Source organism: Hippocampus zosterae, chromosome 1 (assembly GCF_025434085.1).
Source record: "Hippocampus zosterae strain Florida chromosome 1, ASM2543408v3, whole genome shotgun sequence".
NCBI lineage: Eukaryota > Metazoa > Chordata > Actinopteri > Syngnathiformes > Syngnathidae > Hippocampus > Hippocampus zosterae.
This window is the reverse complement of record NC_067451.1, coordinates 33,254,845-33,275,220: the sequence shown is the minus strand read 5'-3', so window position 1 is coordinate 33,275,220 and position 20,376 is coordinate 33,254,845. Positions and strand designations below refer to the sequence as shown.

The following is a 20,376-nucleotide window of genomic DNA, read 5'->3' as shown; positions in this document are numbered from 1 at the left end:
TGTAATCTGAACATTATAAACAGTATAGACACTATAAACAATGGAAACAGCATAAACAATGGCACTTGTGGCTATTGTGGGTAAAGTGAGGTCGTGCATTGTGCAATTGTGCAATACACAGATGTCGGAAGATGAGGGGAGGGTCATAGTCTGTGACAGGAGGCAGGGGTGCCGGGGACAGGCAGAGGGCGAGGAGTGCGGGCAGAGCAGGGAGGGAGTTGAGTCTCCTGACCGCCTGGTGGAAGAAACTGTTTTTGAGCCTGCTGGTTCTGGCACGGAGAATTCGCAATCTCCTTCCCGACGGCAGCAGGCAGAAGAGGCTGTGGGATGGGTGGGTGGGGTCACCTGCGATCCAGATGGCTTGGAGGGTCATATGGGAGTAGTAGATGTCCACGAGTGGGGGGAGAGAGACACCAATGATCTTCTCAGCTGCTCTCACGGCGCGCAGCAAAGTCTTTTGGCAGGACACAGTGCAAGCACCATACCAGACAGTGATGCAGCTGGACAGGATGCTCTCAATGGTGACTGTATAAAATGACTGCAGACTGGTTGAAGCTGAAATTGATTTCAGCCAGTCTGAAATCAATTTCAGACTAGCCTTGGACACTTTCCCTATTGAGCTGCGCCAATGTTGTTCTTGAATTGATGTCACACTTTTGGGTTTGTTGCTCACCAAGATTTCACTTTGGGAAAACGATGAATTTGTCAAATTTATCCAGTATCAAGTACAACTTTATTGTCAACTGTGCTGTACTGTACAACTGTGCTGTACTGTATGTAACATATACTGTAACATACAGCACACATGAAATTTCCTCCCTCTTAAACAAACAACAGACAACAAGAGGAGTCGCTGCAGGTGCCCGCGCCGCCATAAAAAGAACAATTATCATAAAATGACAAAATAATACAACACAACACATAAAACAGACAGTCGTGCCATGTTTAATCTTTACTGTTGTCACTTTGCTGTTTGAAGCAGTAATAGATGATAGTCCTTTTCACCAGTGGATCAAAGACGTCATGCTGAAATGGGCACACGTCGGCGACAAGCTAAGCTTGAAAGCAGCAAAAAGCTGTAGCATCCATTTACGAAAAAGAGAGATTGGCTCTCTTCTCCTGTCCCATGTAAATCCGCTTCCAATTCCAAGCCGCGACTCCGAGTTCCACATACGCATTGCCGCTCTGCGCTGATGCTCCTTTCTTCTCCTCAAGCCATGCATCCATCCAGCCGCAGACTGTCCATCAGCACCGACCTTTTCGCTGAACAAAGTGGGGCTGTGGCATGTGAAAGTGCTGCCTATTTCAGGCACAAGACACAAGCACCCCGGAGCTGTCCAGCAACGACAGTCAAATGGCGCCGACATTCCTCCCAATCAAAATCATTGCTGGTATACGCGTACCGCCGAGAAGGCGCAACCACCAAGCACAGATTCTTCTTTTTTGACGAATGTCGTGGGCAAAAATGTTGAAAACAGTCCACATCAGGTACACACGACGTAACAACAAACACAAAGTGACAAAACAAACACAAAAACAACAAAAAACACAAGGCTGTTGAAGAGCACTTGCCGACGGCTGCCTGCTCAGACGTTAGGGTTTACTTTCTTCAGGGTGATTAGGGTTATTGCTCAAAACAGGTACCTTCAAGAAAACATTTGTAAGATAAGAAAACCTTTATTTACTAAATTACTAAACCTTTACTAAATTTAAGTCCAATTCATAGCCCCAAAAAACAGATTTTTGAATGTGTGCCCGTTTGCAAGTGGTTGATGTTCTTTAATTGTTGAGAGATAATTGTCCTGTGTCGCAGCATGAACAATAATCGCAACAAAAAATTATTGAAGCCAAGGTTAGCCTTCAAGTATAGTTTTGCTGACGATTCCCTTCTTCAGTTGTTCAGGGATTGGTAAATTATTGAACTCCTCTCTCTCATTAAATTGCAATACCAAGATTGTTATTTTAATTCAGCCTCTGTTGCACACCAGCAAATAACCTTGTGTTCATTAATGATCACATTTTGGTCTCTCAGGATGGATTTACACTGTCGGTCCTTATTCTGATTTAGTGCCAGTTCACAATCTATTTTGCCTTTGTATTCAAACCCATGAAACCCGCAAAATACAAGATGGTCTCCGTGACTCTGTATCGTCCTGTGGTCAATAGATGTGTACCTGCTGGATCTCCCGGACCACCAGAGGGTGATGGTGAAGACCGTGACGGTGGGCCAAAGCGCAGTGCTGACCTGCGCCATCACGGGGGAGCGTCGCCCGCCCATCCTGTGGAAAAGGAACAATCAGTATCTTAACGCCTTGAACCTGAATGACATTAACGTAAGTCTGACATCAAAAACACAGCCAAATGGTTTTTATATTTAATACAGGGAAGGCAAAGGTTCGGGTTTTCTAACAAAATTAAAGCAGGGTTGTCGTTGAATTATGACATCATTTTTTACATTGTTTTTAAAATATATATATATATGTTATTTTTTGAAAATAAATACATTAAATTAATGATGATAATGTTTTTTGTTATTTGGAGATGAAATTCACTTTTTTTATTTGCGTATGTGAAATGTTTTTTCATTGAATTTCAATTATTCTTTTAAAATTCCCATTTTTCTTGCAAGAGTACTTTTGGAAAAATAACTTTTTTTCCCCTTGATAATAATTCAGTTTTTCCTTCTCAAAATGCATTTTCCCCAACACTTCCTGCACAATTACTATTTTATTCAGGTTTGGAGTTTTGAAAATACCACAAGAGAATACAACTTGTTGAATTTCAACTTATCTTGGAATATTCACATTTTCTTTTCTTGGGAAAAAAAATACTGCTTTTTCTTCTCAATTTTTTTTACAGGTTTGTTTAGTTCTGTTTGGAGAAATTCTCTTGCCAAAATATATTGAAACATCATGAAAAGTTGAGTTTCTTTTTTACTATTTTTTATTAAAACAAATTATAATGTGCCCATTTTAAAAATCATCCCAATATTATTCTTCTAATGATTCTTCCAAAAATATGGCATTCTTTGTTGTTTTCTACGAAAAGCAATCATTATCAGAAAATTGTTTTTATTTTTCCTATGTTCTAACCTCCACACAATTCTGGAATACCTTTTTACATTTTAAAATACATTTTCTAGAGAATTGACTTTTTCTGTCATGATTTAATTTTTGTTTTGGATTTTTTTTTAATTGTCCGGATACGACATTATGTCATGTTCAATTTCAACTTTAATCTCATAAAACTCAGCTTTTCCCCTCCGCCCTTTGTTTTCGGATTGTTTTGTATGCAGTTTGCGTGTGTGACTTTTGGTACTTTGTTTTTGAGACTTTGACAATAATTCAGTATGTCTGCTATCTCGTGGTGCTTTTTTGATGACCGCGAGAGATGGGGAGTGGGCGCTCGGAGGCATGGGGGGTTGCGCAAAGATAATGAAGGTGAGTACCGAGGTTCTTCAAAGCAGTTTTTGCCTTTTTTTTCTTTTCCATGAAAAGAGAAAAAAAAAGCCTTTTTTGTTCTCATTAAAAAAATACTATTTTTACATAATGATGATTTTAGTCTTGTTTGAGCTTTCAAAATTCCGTTTTCAAAATTTGACTTTTGAAGTTAAAATATATACTTTTTCTTTATTATTCACGATTGCCCTGCAATTGACTGGCAACCAGTTCAGGGTGTCGCCCACCAACTGCCCGAAGACAGCTGGGAGAGGCTCCAGCACTCTTGCATGGATAAAGCAGATCTAAAAATGGATGTTGCGGGAAAATATTTCACCTAACTATACTTCTTTCCTCAAAATCAACACAACTATGATTTTATTCTTGTTTGGAGATTTGAAACTAATTTCTTAAATTTATTGTTTCAGAGTCTGATTTGAACCTGATAATATTTCCCTGGTACCCATGCACTTGGCATAAAAACGAGCGTAACTTCATTTTCGTGCCAGCGCTAGTCTGGTCTAGCGTGGTTGAAGCCGTGTCGCCTCTCTCTGGGCATTCTGGCTCACGCAGTTTCCTCAGCCCGGACTCATCTTCGAGTTTGGTAACAGAAAGTTGTCTGTGCTCGGTGTAAAAATGAGCACATTGTCATTTTTGTGCAGCGGCAATGGTCCAGTTCAGTGTCTTTGTGAATTTGATAGACACACTATGCTTCCCTCCATTCCTGCGGCAACCTCGCAGCACATCTGCAAATTTGGTCTCAAAAAGTAGACTATATTTTAAAATCTGGAAAAGCAGGTGTAACTTAAAGCACGGGTGGTACGATGCGATTTTGGTGTGTTTGGTCGGTGGTGGATGTCACACACAGACGCACCATCGGGGTTGCAAGTTCATCTCCAATCGCCCGTGTCACATGCACATTTGCAATGGGAGATCTCGCAGTTTAACAGCTAAAATGCCATGCACAGACCTCAGCGAGTCTAGTTCTGTTTCTGCAGTGTTAAGTACGTCGTACTCAGGCATACTACACCCCGATTTTGATGCAAATATGCCGCGAGGATTATGAGGCGTAAATGCAACGTTACGCCCAATCCCACCTGTGCAATGTCACGCAAAATACCAAAAGGAAAGAAACTCCACCCTTGCGACAGCAGTGGCGGCTGTTGGTCATTCATTTGAGGGGAAGATCAGCTCCGCCTAAGACCATCCAATCATCACGCACAAGCTGAGCGTCCGGGCCCCATAGAGCCCCAGTGACGCTGAGCATCCAATGGGCCGGATAAAACCCAGCATTTATCCAATGATCGCCCACTTTTGCGCAGTGGAACAACACACTCTACAAAGCAATGGATGCTCAATTTCCAACTGTGTAAAAGCGCCGTGGCGCCGTGGGCATGAATGAAAAGGCAGCCGTGTCAGTTACCTTTGATAAGTAGTTGATTCTGAACAAAAGATGAAGCTATTCCAGCAAATATCTAGTCAATGAAATGTACACACAGCAGTACATATTTCACCACTTTTTTTTTTCATTCCAGGGGTGGAATTTTTAGAGGAAGCTCAGCTTCAGTTGCAGTCTCAGAGTAATCGCCGTTGGCGCACAGTTTTTGCAAGTGTGTGTATGTGTGTGTGTGAGTGTGTGTGTGTGTGTGTGCATGCGTATACACTTCGCTGAGTTCACTGAGGAGGAGATACCAGATAAGATGACCTTACTTTTAAAATATATACTGGATATATATACAGTATATATATATATATATATATATATTTAATTTCCATTGTGTGCATGTGTCTGTGTGATACGTAATAAAGTCAACAGTGCCGCAGTCGATAAAGGGATCTCCAGTGAAGCCACTGATGTAAAACATTAAATCTTAATGACCCTTCAAATGAGTTGCCCAGCTGTCCGCGGTCATCCTCCGACACCCTGGGAAGCAGCGTGACGCATTTAAACGCTCAATTTTCACACTTTGCTTTGAGAAGTGTCTGGAAAGAAAAAAAATGAGAACTCTCTCGATGTAACAAAAAACTGAGACGTCAAGATAGATTATTTCTTCATGCAGCTCTGAAGGATTTACGTGAGTGGAGAAAGTAAAGAGGTGCGAGGGGTTTTGTGAGGTTGCCAAACTCCTAAAATAAATGGTTTGTGTCTGAGTCGCTGCAGCTAAATGAAAAGTTTTGTGCCACTAAATTGTATTGGAAGTGCTAGCTAATGCGTCCAAATTAGATTTAAAGTGAACTTATTAATGAAAATTGAATTTTTAGTGTCTTGCATACAAATACAAATAGTTGAGTGCTTGGAGCCAACCAAGTAATACTTTTCTGCCTGTTATTGGAAAACATGTATATATTTCACTCAATTGTGACATCAAAATTGATATAGTAGCGCCCCCACACTGACTTTAGTAATTTACAAGAACAACAGCTATAAGAACTTATATTCTCCGATCAAAAAAGAGATAAAAAATAGCTTGAGTATTATTAAAAGATTGTACATTGACAATGAAATGCCTACACAAACAAAAGATTTAAAGACATTTAAAATCAAAGTAAAGAAATACGAAGTTGCTTTACAAAATTAGAATGAAATTGATTTTACTGCTGAAAAGATCTTCATCAAAGATATGGAAGAAAAAAACCCATAGTTATTCACCTTTATTGAAAAGCATTTATAATTGGGGCTGACTTCACTTCTTTATGGCAGCTTATTCCACTTCTGTGCAGCATAAAAGCTAATGCCGCTTCCCCATATTTGCTTTGAAACCCAGGCTCCACTAATTGACCCAACTGCGCAGACCACAAAGACTAACTGGGTTTATATTCAATTAACACTTGGTTCATGTTTTCAGGACCCAAACCATTCAGTGATTTATCGACAAGTAGCTGAAGTGCTAAAATCTATTCTAAAGGTGACGAGAACCCAGTATAAAGTGGCATGAGCCACAGTATAAACAGGGTTCACAATTTTTGACCTTTTCCGACCTTTTCGTCTGAAAACGTCAATTGCATGAGTCATCACCAAAAATCGGACTTGACTCAAAATAACACATAATGAGAGGGAGCAATAAACTGTTGGCTATCCTAGTGAACATTTGTAATTTTTAAATTTTATTATACAATTTTAAAATCAGTCACATCTGCATGTCTCCCCGGGCTATCTTTAGCAGTCTTCGTCAACGTTTCGTGGCATCTGCGCTAATCCCAGTGCGTGCACCAGTGCCGGGAGATTGACCGGAGCCTCTCGTCGATGAGAAAAATCGGCTTATGGCATAATTCCATCCAACGTTGCTGGCTGTTGCATCATCACTCAAAGCCGTCAGCCTGGATGACCCACGTTGATTGATTGCAACTCAACCACATTTGTGCGACTAGACTGGTTGGATTGAAAAAGGGTTGCGGATGAGAGTAGTAGTAAAAAAAATACATATTTGCTTTAAAATAAATTACATGACAAAAATCAACAAGGAAACATTGTGGAGTGATCACATGTCAGTCATAGGCATCATGGCAAATTTACAAGAGCAGGCTGCTACGTGACTGATCAAGCAGGATGTGGTTCATCGGTTGAGATTGTTTTTCTTTGTTTACTGTAAACAATTCCATTTCTTGACATTTTTGGGGGTTCCTATTATTTTCTATGATTGTCAGATATAGTATTGATCATATTTTGGCATGTAAATGCCCTTATACGTTCCACCCCCATCCGTAAATGCCCCATCCACCCCCCAAAAAAACATCAATGTTTTCTAAAGCAGTGGCCCCCAACCTCCGGGCCACGGACCGATATCGGTCCGTGGGTCATTTGGTACCGGACCGCACAGAAAGAATAAATAACTGACATTACTTCCATTGTATTTATTTCACGATCTGAAAGATGTTTTGTTTTGAAAGGTTACCAGATTCTCACTGTTACATCCGCCTACACTATGTCCCTCTTGACGTAGGTCAAGGCGCGCTTCTCGCTCACGTGATGGGTTACCGCTAAAATGAAGCCCGGGAGCTCGCAAAATTGGTAAAAAAAAAAAAACTAATGTCTTTGGGAAGGGGAAAAAGCCCAGCCAGGAAACAGAAGATGAGCCTACGACTTTAAAGAAAGAGAAGGCTAAATTTAATAGACAATATCAGGAGTCCAACTTAAAATACGGATTTATCTCAACAAGAGATTCCCACACACCAAGCCCTCGCTACGGAATATGCGCAATGGTGAATCACATTTTTCATGCACTTTGCATTTGCTGTGTGTTTGATTTTGAAGGCACGTTTTAACGTTACCATAGCGACCACAGTTCGTCGGCCAAATAGGACGTTCCTCGTGTCAAGATTCATGTTTATTATTATGTTTCGCAAATACCACAGTACCATGCAGGTCATATTATATTATTTTGTGGTATTTATCCACCACACTTTAAATGTCGGTCCCTGAAAATATTGTCTAACATGAAACCGGTCCGTGGGGCAAAAAAGTTTGGGGACCGCTGTTCTAAAGCATAAAAATGCAACAAAATATAGAAAAAATACGTGTTGCAATTAGATTATAGCAGAATAAATGAGAGTTGTGCAAAATGTAAGAAAAACGAAGAATAAAGAATAAAAATTATGGTCATTTAACTTTTAACTGCATCCCCATCATTATTTGCTCTCTTTAGTTCATGTTCTCTCTCAGAAGTGGGTTTTGCCTGGCGTTTGGTAAAGAACTAATCCAAAGACATTTGATTTTGTCGGCTTTTAACAGTCCTTCGAAAATTTCCAAGGCAAACATCAGCATAGTGAGCGATCACCTGACTGGTGAACACTTTTTCTGGGTGATTAACATTTACATAAAACTCTCGGAACACCTCATGGCCCGAGGGGCGAATGATGAGAACACATACAGATTGAAACATACAGTAGAGGTCCCTCTTAGAACAATGGGATTCCAGGATGATGCTCAATAATAGCCAATGGCGCCGCAGCTATAATTATGTTGCGTTCAGGAAACTCGGAGCTGCGACTAGCAGCCCACACTGTATATTTACCTTTCGTATCTTGAAATTTCTTCTGTTGAGGCCTTTTGTAACTTGACAATTTCGTATGAAGAGGCATTTGTAAGGGGTGGGGTACCCCTGTATTAGTTTTTACCGAATAGATTATATTTTGTCATCAATTTACACTCAATATGTTTCTTTTTACATCAAATAATTTGTATTTTGTCAAAAAAATGTTCCATCAGTCGGCACGTTGGTTGACTGGCCAGCACGTCGGCCTTACAGTGCAGAGGTGCAGGAATGGAATTAGGATGTTCTCCCCGTGCCTGAGTGGGTTTTCTCCGGGTACTCCGGTTTCTTCCAACATTCCAAAAACATGCATGGCAGTTTTAATGGAACATGCTAAATTGTCCCTCGGTGTGAATGTGAAAGTGAATGGTTGTTCATCTATGTTCAACCAATTCAGCCCAATTCAAGACCCCAAGATACTTGAACTCCTCCACTTGGGGCAAGATCTCCTCCCCGATCTGGAGGGGGCACTCCACCCTTTTCCGACTGAGGACCATGGTTTCAGATTTGGAGGTGCTGATTTTCATCCCACCCGCTTCACACTCGGCTGCGAAACGTTCCAGTGAGAGTTGGAGAGCCCCGTTTGAAGGAGCCAACAGCACCACATCATCTGCAAAAAGCAGGGATGCAATACTGAGGCCCCCAAAACGGACCCCCTCAACGCTTCGGCTGCGCCTAGAAATTCTGTCCATAAAAGTTATGAACAGAATCGGCGACAAAGGGCAGCCTTGGCGGAGTCCTACCCCCACTGGAAACGATTCCGACTTACTGCCGGCAATGCGAACCAAACTCTGACATCGGTGGTATAGTGACCGAACAGCCCGTATCAGGGGGTTCGGTACCCCATACCCACGAAGCACCCCCCACAGAACTCCCCGAGGGACACGGTCAAACGCCTTCTCCAAGTCCGCAAAACACATGTAGACTAGTTGGGCGAATTCCCACATACCCTCAAAGACCCTGCTAAGGGTGTAGAGCTGGTCCACTGTTCCACGGCCGGGACGAGAACCACACTGCTCCTCCTCAATCTGAGGCTGGACTTCCTGACGGACCCTCCTCTCCAGCACTCCTGAATAGACCTTACCAGGGAGGCTGAGGAGTGTGATCCCTCTGTAGTTGGAACACACCCTCCGGTCCCCCTTTTTAAAAAGACGGACTACCACCCCGGTCTGCCAATCCAGAGGCATTCTCCCTGTTGACCACGCGATGTTGCAGAGGCGTGTCAAACAGGACAGCCCCACAACATCCAGAGCCTTGAGGAACTCCGGGCGGATCTCATCCACCCCTGGGGCCTTACACCGAGGAGCTTTTTAACCACATCGGTGACTTCAACCACAGAGATAGGAGAGCCCACCTCGGAGTCCCCAGGCTCTGCTTCCTCCAAGGAAGGCGTGTTGGTGGAGTTGAGGAGGTCTTCGAAGTACTCTGCCCACCGGTTCACGTCCCGAGTCGAAGTCAGCAGCGCCCCATCCCCACTGTACACAGTGTTAGTGGTGCACTGCTTCCCCCTCCTGAGACGTCGGATGGTGGACCAGAATTTCCTCGAAGCCGTCCGGAAGTCGGCTTCCATGGCCTCACCGAACTCTTCCCACACTCGGGTTTTTGCCTCGGCGACCACCGAAGCCACGGTCCGCTTGGCCAGTCGATACCCGTCAGCTGCCTCTGGGGTCCGACAGGCCATAAAGGCTCGATAGGACTCCTTCTTCAGCTTGACGGCATCCCTTACTGCTGGTGTCCACCAGCGAGTACGGGGGTTGCCGCCACGACAGGCACCAACCACCTTACGGCCACAACTCAGATTGGCCGCCTCAACAATAGAGGCACGGAACATGGTCCACTCGGGCAATGAGTATGCTCACACCTGCCCTGCGCCTCTCACCGTGAGCAACTCCAGAGTGGAAGAGAGTCCAACCCCTCCCGAGAGAACTGGTACCAGAACCCAGGCTGTGTGTGGTTCTGATTGCTTTAAGATTTATTGTTATAAGCCTTCAGGGACCGATTTCATTATTTATATATATATATATATATATATATATATATATATATATATATATATATATATATATATATATATATATATATATATATATATATATATATATATATATATATATATAAAAATCCTCATCTCACCCCTCGGGTGGTGTCCGTCCCTCATTCAGCTCGGGTCCTTTGACACTTTGACTGCTCTAATATATATATATATATATATATATATATAGTGGCTGAAGTGGCTGATCTCAAGTAGTCCTATCAGTGGCTAGAGAGGGCTGGCCTGAAGGACAGCACAGAGCCACTCATTCTGGCTGCTCAGGAACAGGCCTTGAGCACCAGAGCCATCGAGGCCCAGATATACCACACCAGACAAGACCTAAGGTGTAGGTTGTGCAAAGAGGCATCTGAGACGATCCAACACATAACTGCAGGGTGTAAGATGCTGGCAGGGAAAGCCTACACGGAACGCCATAACCAGGTGGCTGGCATAGTCTACCGAAACATCTGTGCGGAGTATGGACTGGAAACCCCAAGGTCAAAATGGGAAACACCTCCGAAGGTGGTGGAGAATGACAGAGCGAAGATCCTGTGGGACTTCCAGATCCAGACTGACAAGATGGTAATGGCGAACCAACCAGATATCGTGATCATAGATAAAGGGCAGAGGAAAGCCGTTGTAGTGGATGTAGCGGTCCCAAGTGATGGAAACATCAGGAAGAAGGAACATGAGAAACTCGAGAAATACCAAGGGCTCAGAGAGGAGCTGGAGAGAGCCTGGAAGGTAAAGGTGACAGTCGTGCCTGTGGTGGTCGGAGCACTCGGGGCAGTGACCCCCAAATTAGATGAGTGGTTGCAAGAGATCCCGGGAACAACATCGGACATTTCAGTTCAGAAATGTGCAGTGCTGGGAACAGCAAGGATACTGCGCAGAACCCTCAAGCTTCCTGGCCTCTGGTAGAGGACCCGAGCTGAATGAGGGACGGACACCACCCGAGGGGTGAGATGAGGATTTATATATATATATATATATATATATATATATATATATATATATATATATATATATATATATATATATATATATATATATATATATATATATATATATATATATATATATATATATATATATTGAGGATATATATAAATCCTCAACTCATATATATATATATATATATATATATATATATATATATATATATATATATATATCTATACACAATACAATACAATACATGCTGATTTATATAGCAGCTGTAACAAAGCGCTTAACAAAACAGTTAACATCAAGTAAAACAATAAACACAACACATAACATAAAACACAGACAGTCATGCAGGCATAACCACTTTTCCATCACACGCTTTGTTGTTTGAAGCAGTTTGAGATGAAAGAGGAGAGAATCAAAGTTTCCTTTAACCAATGGATCAGAGACGTCATGCTCAAAATATATATATATATATAAATATATATATAGTAATATAAATATAGTATATATAAATATATATATAGCTGTATATATATAGTACAGCCTAAAAAAATCCATACTGGTCGGGCCCTCGTTGACATGCACCCAAAGGCTAATCCCTGTGATTGGCTGGCAACCACTCCGGGGTGTACCCCATCTTTGAAGCAAAGTCAAGTGGGCTGTAGCTCACTGGCCAATCGGAGGATTGAGGACAAGCAAACGTTATTGAAAATATACTAATAGACAAAAGCTAGCCACCATGTGGCCTTTTCGGCAGTCCAAGGATGACAATGTGAACATAATTAATTAATGTGCCGTGTTTTCCTTTGCTTCAGAAATAAACAATAACAACAGTGGTAAAAGAACAACAAACATTTGCTCACACTGACAAGAGGCCCCACAAGCTAATGAGCTTGTTAACGACGTGTTGAGGTCGCCTTGAAAAAAAAAAAAAGACAAGGAACTTCATCTGCCTGATGTTTAGAGCAGTTTGAATTATTCATAGAGCTACCGAGGAATGCTTAGCTTTTTGACAAAAGCAAGCATTGATTGTTTCCAATATGAATTCTCTTGTTTTGCTTGGCGGCATGCTTGAAGTAATCACCTCAGATGCATTACGGGTATTTTCTGCTTGTTGTGTTGCTGATGAAAGCCTCATTGCACATTTATGTCGGTGTAAGCGCATAACAATGTGGCCAAGCTGCAGCAATTGGGAATTACATTTTTAATGACAATAGCAAATATTGTAGGTGGAAATAAATAATTTTGTTTGAGACACCTATTCCGCATTTATGATGCTTGGCTGTGAAACAGTGATTCTCTAAGTGTGGTTTGCAGATTCTCTCTTGTGGTATGCAAAAGAATCACTGAGTTAAACAACTGAAATTAACCTTCAAAACACAATAAAACAGAACGAAGCTTGTGGTCAGGCATACAGCATGTGTAATGTTTTTTTTAACATTTCAAGTACATTTCTTTCAGTGCAATTCAGTTGTGTTTAACTTTTACATGCAGCACATTTGTATTTAATCCTTAAGAACACGTTTTTAACACTTGAGCACACATATTCAACCTCAATATATTCGAATTTATCATAAGTTTGTGTGTGTGTGTGTGTGTGTGTGTGTGTGTGTATACACTTGTCGATGAGTTGAAGACTATTTAACTTTTGCCAACAACCCAGGTTAAACTTACCTCCTCCCTTAATGCAAAGATCCTGGTTTCAAAGAGATGTATTCAATCTTACTTCAACATACAGTACTTCCTTGGCACCAGTTTCCCATTTAGTGCTCCATCACATGACATCTTGGAGTATCACAGGAATTTTTCGTAAATAGTTGAGGGGAGAAAAAGCGAAATGGAGAATTCAGTGACCTGCCAATCGGTGTGGATTCATTGTATATTTTGGAGAAAAAAATTGGGGGTAAGAAGCCAAACATTTTTGAGAATGATAGTTGAATGTTCACGTGGAACTGTTTGAGATTTTGATTCTGCTCAATCTAACCCCTCGACTGAAAACAATAAAAAAAAAAAAAAATAAGAAAAAACATTGTATGTTAAAATATAATTGTGGAGTTGTTGAGAGAGAAAAGAAAGATGCATATTTGGGAAGTACAAATTATATTTCATTGAAAAAAATACTATTTCAAGACCGAAGTCATATTGAGTGGGGAAAATATTTTTAAAATCTTTTCTCATGCAAATGAAGCACTGCTCACCCCGTCCCCTTGACTGAAATTAATTGTACAGTTTTTTTGGGGTAAAAAGATGTCTATTTAATGAATAACTGCAATTTCTGATTAAAAAAAAACCCTGACGATTTCATGCTGCATATTCTTGAGCCGAAAAAACAATCTTTTTAGTCTTGTCTCATTTCTCAGACAGTGAAAAAAATATCAACTTGGTTGTTCATTTTCACACTTGTTGGGTGTCAGCCACTCCCGAGGCGAAACTATTTGTATACTGGCCATTTAAAAAGTCACCTTTACATCACCCGTCCCTGACTTTTGTAGGATTCAACTGGCTGCCTTTGTCTTCAAACAGGACTTTGGCGATGACGGCTCCTTGTACTTCACCAAGATTAGCCCCACCCATATGGGCAATTACACATGCCACGCCGACGGCTACGAGAAACTCTTCCAGACGCATGCTCTCTACGTGGATGGTAAGAAGCCCTCTTGCGTCAAGTTGACTTTTTGTTCTTGGGCTTTTGAATCAATTAGGCGTCACGTGTAGCAGATGGCCTATTTATCATTCTGGCCAACTCAAAGACAGATTTTGAGCTCCGACTGAGCGCTTTGGCAAGGATATGCTGGAAGTCTCGCGACATTTATGGTGGGAATCTACAAGGTATTTACACAAAGAGAAAGCTTTCCGATGGGAATCACAAACATCTGCTGCCGTTGTAAATTCCGCCCTCTCGTTCTGTCACAACAAAATTAAATAATCAATGCTTTACTGATGTAGCTTCTCCCAGGATGTTCTTTTGATTAAAAGCGAGTCTCTGAACATGGCCGGTGACAGGATACGTGAAAACTGATAAAGTACCTACATTATAAAACCCACAAGTAGTCGACCTTTTTGTTTGTTTGTTTGTTTTAACACAGTGTTAACTAAGACACTAAAAGTCATTGCTGAGACATGCCACAAGACGATGGCAAATTACATTTGACGACAAGGATATGGGCCAAATAAATGAAACTCCTACATCTCTTCAACAATGCTTCTTGGCCTCACCTGTTTTCTGCATCTGAGCCATGATTGGTTGTTACCTGAGCCCTGAGCAATTGTGATGTCATTTAAAATCAATGGCAAGTAGCAAAATGGCCACCCCCTGAGATGGACAAAAACAGGTGAATTTGACTGCCTAACTCATACTCCACAATCGCAATATGAATCAAAATGTGTTTAGAATAGTAGGGCTGCATCAAACTTATATCCACTTATAATCAAGCAAATGCGAGTCTAAGTAAAAATCAACATTTTGCTTAGCTTAATTTACTAGATAATAAGCTAAGATATCCTTTATTTGTCCCACACTGGGGAAATTTACAGTCCACAGCAGCAAGATTGTGGGTAGAAAGAAGAAAGAAGAAAGAAGAAAGAAGAAAAACAGAGTGTTTGCATTCACAAAATAAATGTTACAGTTTCAATTTGTCAAAACAATTTCAATAATGTCATTGTCTTTGTTGTTACTTTGCTTTTCCAGTCAGAATGATCAAATGGCACAAATGGCCTTGACCACTGCATAGCTCCGCCCCTGATTGAGCCGATTGGCGACAGCTTATTCACTTCCAATCATTTCTTACTGGGATTTTGGGATGTTCCATTTTGGAGCTTTCAGTGGTCGCGAAACATCCCACTTGGTCTTCGTTCAACATGAGGCGATGAGTTTTGCTCCTTTGCTAATTGGCCTAACTTTGGGAGTTAAATCAGTTCTTTATGGAGAAGGTAAAGGTCATGAATGCGCTGTGGAGTAACTGCTATCTGTCCTAATGAGCTGGCATTGAGTGGAGAAAACGTCCTTCTGCATTTGACAGACAGCTGCTTCATTAGCATTCATTCAAAAGATGATCCCTGCGAGGTTAATTGAAACGCTACATGGAGATGACCAATTGTTCTGTATATGACGCCCCGGAGAGAGCGACGACTCCCAGTCATAATTGATTCCTGACTTGAGCTTTTCAGCGTCACCGCTATGGATTTCACATTGTGGGGTCCCCAAGGAGATTTTCTTTCGCCCCTCGACGAAGCCACTTGACGTTTTCTAAAACTCAATTAGGCAAGAGACCGCGTTGTGTAAGTGGATTTGTAACGCTGTTCATCTCCGCCGACGCATGTGACGGACACTATTGAGTTTGAAGTGGAAGTGGAGGCGTGATGGAGAATCGTTTGGGTTTCACATGGCAGCCTCCCTCTTAAGTTGGGGGAAGACTTGATGGCTTGTATAAATCAGCAGCGTGACTTTCTGCTGCTTTGTATTCAAGAGGAGGCTGCTTTAGTAGCCCTAACTAAAAGTGGCCTGTTTCCGAAAATGTTGTTCTTTTATATATATAATCTTGTGAAATAATGCATTTTAACTAACTTGTAAAGTTTGACAGCTACTTCAAATGAATTTATGACTTCAAAATAAATTTTAAAAAATCTATATTTATTTTGAAAAAAAGTTGAACACCAAATACATTACTTTTGACAAGCATCATTATTTGTCCATCTGAAAAAAAAGGAATAAAAAAAATTGGAAAATGTTTAACTCAATCTAAAATCTAATTTACTTTTAATTCGTTTAATTTTAAAAAGTATTTTCTTTGGAAAACCATTGTTTTAAAAAGTGGAGAAAAAAAGTTTGTTAATTTGGATTATTTGGCTCATTTCCTTCCTCCAGAGTTCATCATTCAGTTCCACACAAGCAACCAAATTCTTAACGCTCAATGAATCTCTGTTCCTCCTGCTGCTGCAGCCAATTTCTTTCAGAACCTGGATCTTCAATCTTCGCACATAGGCCTATTCATTTATTTGACGTCATGTTAATATTGCCAGTTAATTTCATACACCAGACGGGCTGCCGCCATCCATCTCTACCAAAACCTTTATCCGTGGCACGGCACCCTCAGAAACCATTTTCTCTCAAATGGTCGCCCACCAACAGAGAAGGCTTGTTGTATCCGTATTAGAAGAAATTTGGTCCAGTGAACCCCGTTGATTGCGGGGTCTGTGTTCCAGATCCGCATGTGAAAGAAAGACCATATGATTTTAACTTTTTGCAAAGACTACCGTAATTTCCGGACCATAAGCCGCTACATTTGTCACATGCTTTCAACCCTGCGGTTTATTGAATGAAGCGGCCTGTTTAAAGATTTTTCCAACGGCCGCCAGGAAGCGCTCGATCAGAAAAGATAACAGTGAGATGCTAACATTCGTCACAGTGAAAATAACAAGAGGGCCCACTTCATCTGTGTTTAGAGCTGAACTGCAATCCGAAAGCTTTATGGCTGAGTCGATGACAGACTTGACCGAACACAAAATAATTTTCATGAAGGCTCTATTTCCCCACTGAAAATGTACAGCATTAATAAAAGACTGAGGTCTGTCAAATGGGACCAACAAATAGAAAAGTATACAAAAATAGACAACAGCAGTGGCTTGTGAGCACTTGTATGTGCCCAAAACACGTGAAAAACAACTACGGTAATCTGCCTTGCTTCAGGGCTGTTCACACGGCCCACTGTGTGAAACCGTTCAAACTCCCAAACGACGATATTTTACTCTTAATATCGGTCTGGTTACAATGCCGAGAGCAGATCCATCAGGTCTGAATAAGCTCAGCTCAGCGTCCGTCTCCCTTCACTTCGTGGTCCAAGTTTCACAAGATTTCCCATGAGATTATCCAACGCTCCTTTTAAAATGACACTGTTCCATTTATTTAACGAGGCAGCATTAACTACAACAGTCATAGTATTTGTTGACCAGGTTACGAATGCCAAAAGAAACCTCCCGAAAGATATTGTCTTGAAAGTTGACACGAAAGCGTGGATGGTAAAAAGCATAATGAAGGAATGGTTGACCGAGTGTTTATGGCAGGGAACGGTGCCCTTTTCTTTTAAACCATCCGTGTGAGTGCTGTTTTAGTGCCATCATGCTGTAACAGGCAAAGAAAAGTTAAGATTAAGTGATTAAACATTGAAACTTCTTTCTGTGTACCGTTTTTCTTTGCAAATATCTCATGTTACAATATGGGCACCTGCGGCTTATAGATAGGTGCGGCTTGTGTGTGTACAAAATGTAGTGGGTGCGGCTTATAATCAGCTGTGCTCTATTGTCCGGAAATTACGGTCAATCTATTCACGCACACTTTCCAAAGAAATTGTAAACATATTTGGGATCCTTCTTAATGGCTGGGGAAAACTACAGTTTTGAAGTTTTATTGTAGTTTTAGTACACAGCGGCTCATGTATTTTTGAGGATGTCCAAATCTAAACTCATATTTGAAAAAAAAAAGGCCCAGATACTATTAGATTGATACCTAATTCACCAGCCACCAACCTTCCCCCTGGAAGCCAAATGATTATTCCTGCAACTGGCATATCTCCAATATATAATCACAAATACTAAGCCATGCATGTGTACTGTAAAAACAACTGTTTAGTGAAACAGCAGTAACTGATTAATGTAATGGTTCTTTTGATTGCTGCGCCGTTGCTTGGCAATTATAGTTAATACAGTGAACTCTTCTAAATTAAAATGTGTAATGTTTGGAAAAACATGCAGTGTTTTGCAGTGGGCTGTTAAAGTGTTATTCATGAAATGTTTTTACTCGAAAAATGGTTACGTTTGAGTGAAACGTATGCCATGTTTACTAAAATGTTGTATTCATTGATTCTGATCATATTTCCATCACAATTGCAAGATGTAATATAATTATCAAGTGTTTGTATTTGGTATCGGTGATGACTCAAATCTAAATTTCTTTCAATGCATTGCTAATATTTTTACACTTCTGTGTATGTTAAGGTCAAAATGTTACTTAAAATGATGCCTCGGTGGTTAATTGTTTTCAATTACCTTTATAGCAACTTGAATGCTGGAGAGGGTCACAATTTTTCATCAGTGCTTCTAGCGGGGCAGGGGCGGGGGGGGGGGGCAAGATAAGATAGGTGGCGTTCTCGTAGATGGCAGAACTCTTTTTTTGTGGATTTCAAGGGGCTATAAAGAGAGAGAGTTGTTTAGTTATTCTTTATTTCCTGTTTTTTTTCTGTGAAGAACTCAGAGAGGGTTATTTAGTTATTATTTATTTCATTAATACTGTTATTATTTGTTTCCTGACTTTTTTTCTGTAAAGAAAATAAACTCACTCAGAATTCTAAGATTATTGGGGGCCGGGAGGTGTGGTTGAATATCGTCACAGTTGCCCATCCCTGCTTTACATTATTTCTACGGTGGGGAAATTGTTGTAAAGCATGCTCGTCCCCCCCTCCCTCCATCCTTTTGCATCCATACTTTAGTCTCAGTATGTTGGCATGCTTGTGAGTGGGGTGCCTATCTCAGACCTACCTGGTTCACGACATGCTTTTTGGATGACGCCTCCAGCGCCGCGGTGTGATTGAAGTGTCTGCTTAGAATTTCACAGTTTGAGAGCAAAACAGCCTGCTGCATGGGTAGGAGTGTGGGCGTACATGTACACTACGCACGCTCGTGTGTGTTTGTGTGTGTCTGTGTGTGTGTGTTTGCGCAGACAGTGGCCTTGCTGGATGATTGACGAGCGGCCGGCGAGCTGCATGAAGGGCCTGTCAGTAGCGTTATGTCGCAGTGTGCCTGCAGTGCACGTTGTCTGCATTCTATCCGTATGGAGCTCGAAGCTCGAGTGGATGAGGCGAGCTCGAAAAGGCTTTTCTTCACCCTGCTCACATCAGAATGGATGGACTCGAGTGCACCGGTCGCTAGATAATCCATATTAAAGTCTTTTTTTCACGTCATTAAATTTAGTAGGTTTTATGATGCAAACAGTTTGATCCTGGAGCAGTCAAATTATTTCCCATGAGGAGTAATTATTTTTTCACACCACAGGAAAACACATTATTTCTACCTACCAAAATCCAAACATTTTTTTAATTTCTTCTTCTGAAACTCCAAACTTGTTTTTTGTATTTAATTCAAAATCAAACATGTACTTTTCATTGTTTTTTTTTAAGAATCCCCTAATAAATCCATCCATCCGTTATCTGAGCTGCTGATCCTCACAAATGTGATGGGTGTGCTGGAACCTATCCCGATGGTCTTCGGGCAGTAGGTGGAGTACACCCGGAACTGATTGCAACTTCAACATGACCTAGCGTTTGCGATTCTTCACAGCAGCCCATTTGTGTGACTGCCACATTCCCAAGCCTGCCAGTACATGAAGGTCCAGATGGCCATGGCAGCCATTCCTGGAGAAAGTTGTCATGGTTTAGGCGTAGGAGTCACAGGACCCCAAAAAGCAGAGAGGCAGGAGGAGTAGGATGGGCTGAACAAAAAACTAAATCATAAAACACCAGAAAAGCCCTGGAAACACAAGAAACCAAAGTAACGAACGAACCTGGACAAGACACAAAGGGTTGAGAGAGCTGATTGGTTCAACTCAAGGGACAAGGATGACGAGAACAGGTGGAGACAAAATAGGGCACCTGACGCAACAAAACCAAATGTAATCTAAACAAAATCATAACAAACACGCACCACCTGGCTGCCTAAAAACTTTTTTGTTGACACCTTTGGATGCCTTTTGTATGTATTTTGCACTGTGTGCTCCATTCAATTCCTTTGATATGAAACATTATTGTGCTGCTGGATTAACGAAAATTAATCCCCGCCTTGCATAAATGCATTTGATTCGTATCAATGCTCCACTTGGAAATGCGCTTTGTGTGATTTGGTGATTTGCCAACACCACGGGGTAAAGATTTTTTTTTGT

At 41.2% G+C, this 20,376-nt stretch overlaps 1 protein-coding gene across 1 annotated transcript in view; it reads left to right on the top strand.

The window, feature by feature from the left end:
* fstl5 (follistatin-like 5) overlaps positions 1-20,376 on the top strand; it is a 146,635-nt gene that overhangs the window by 100,986 nt on the left and 25,273 nt on the right. The window contains exons 7-8 of the mRNA XM_052059325.1: positions 2,167-2,333; positions 13,974-14,094. Of these exons, the coding sequence (XP_051915285.1) occupies positions 2,167-2,333; positions 13,974-14,094 (288 nt within the window). The remainder of the gene's footprint in view (positions 1-2,166; positions 2,334-13,973; positions 14,095-20,376) is intronic.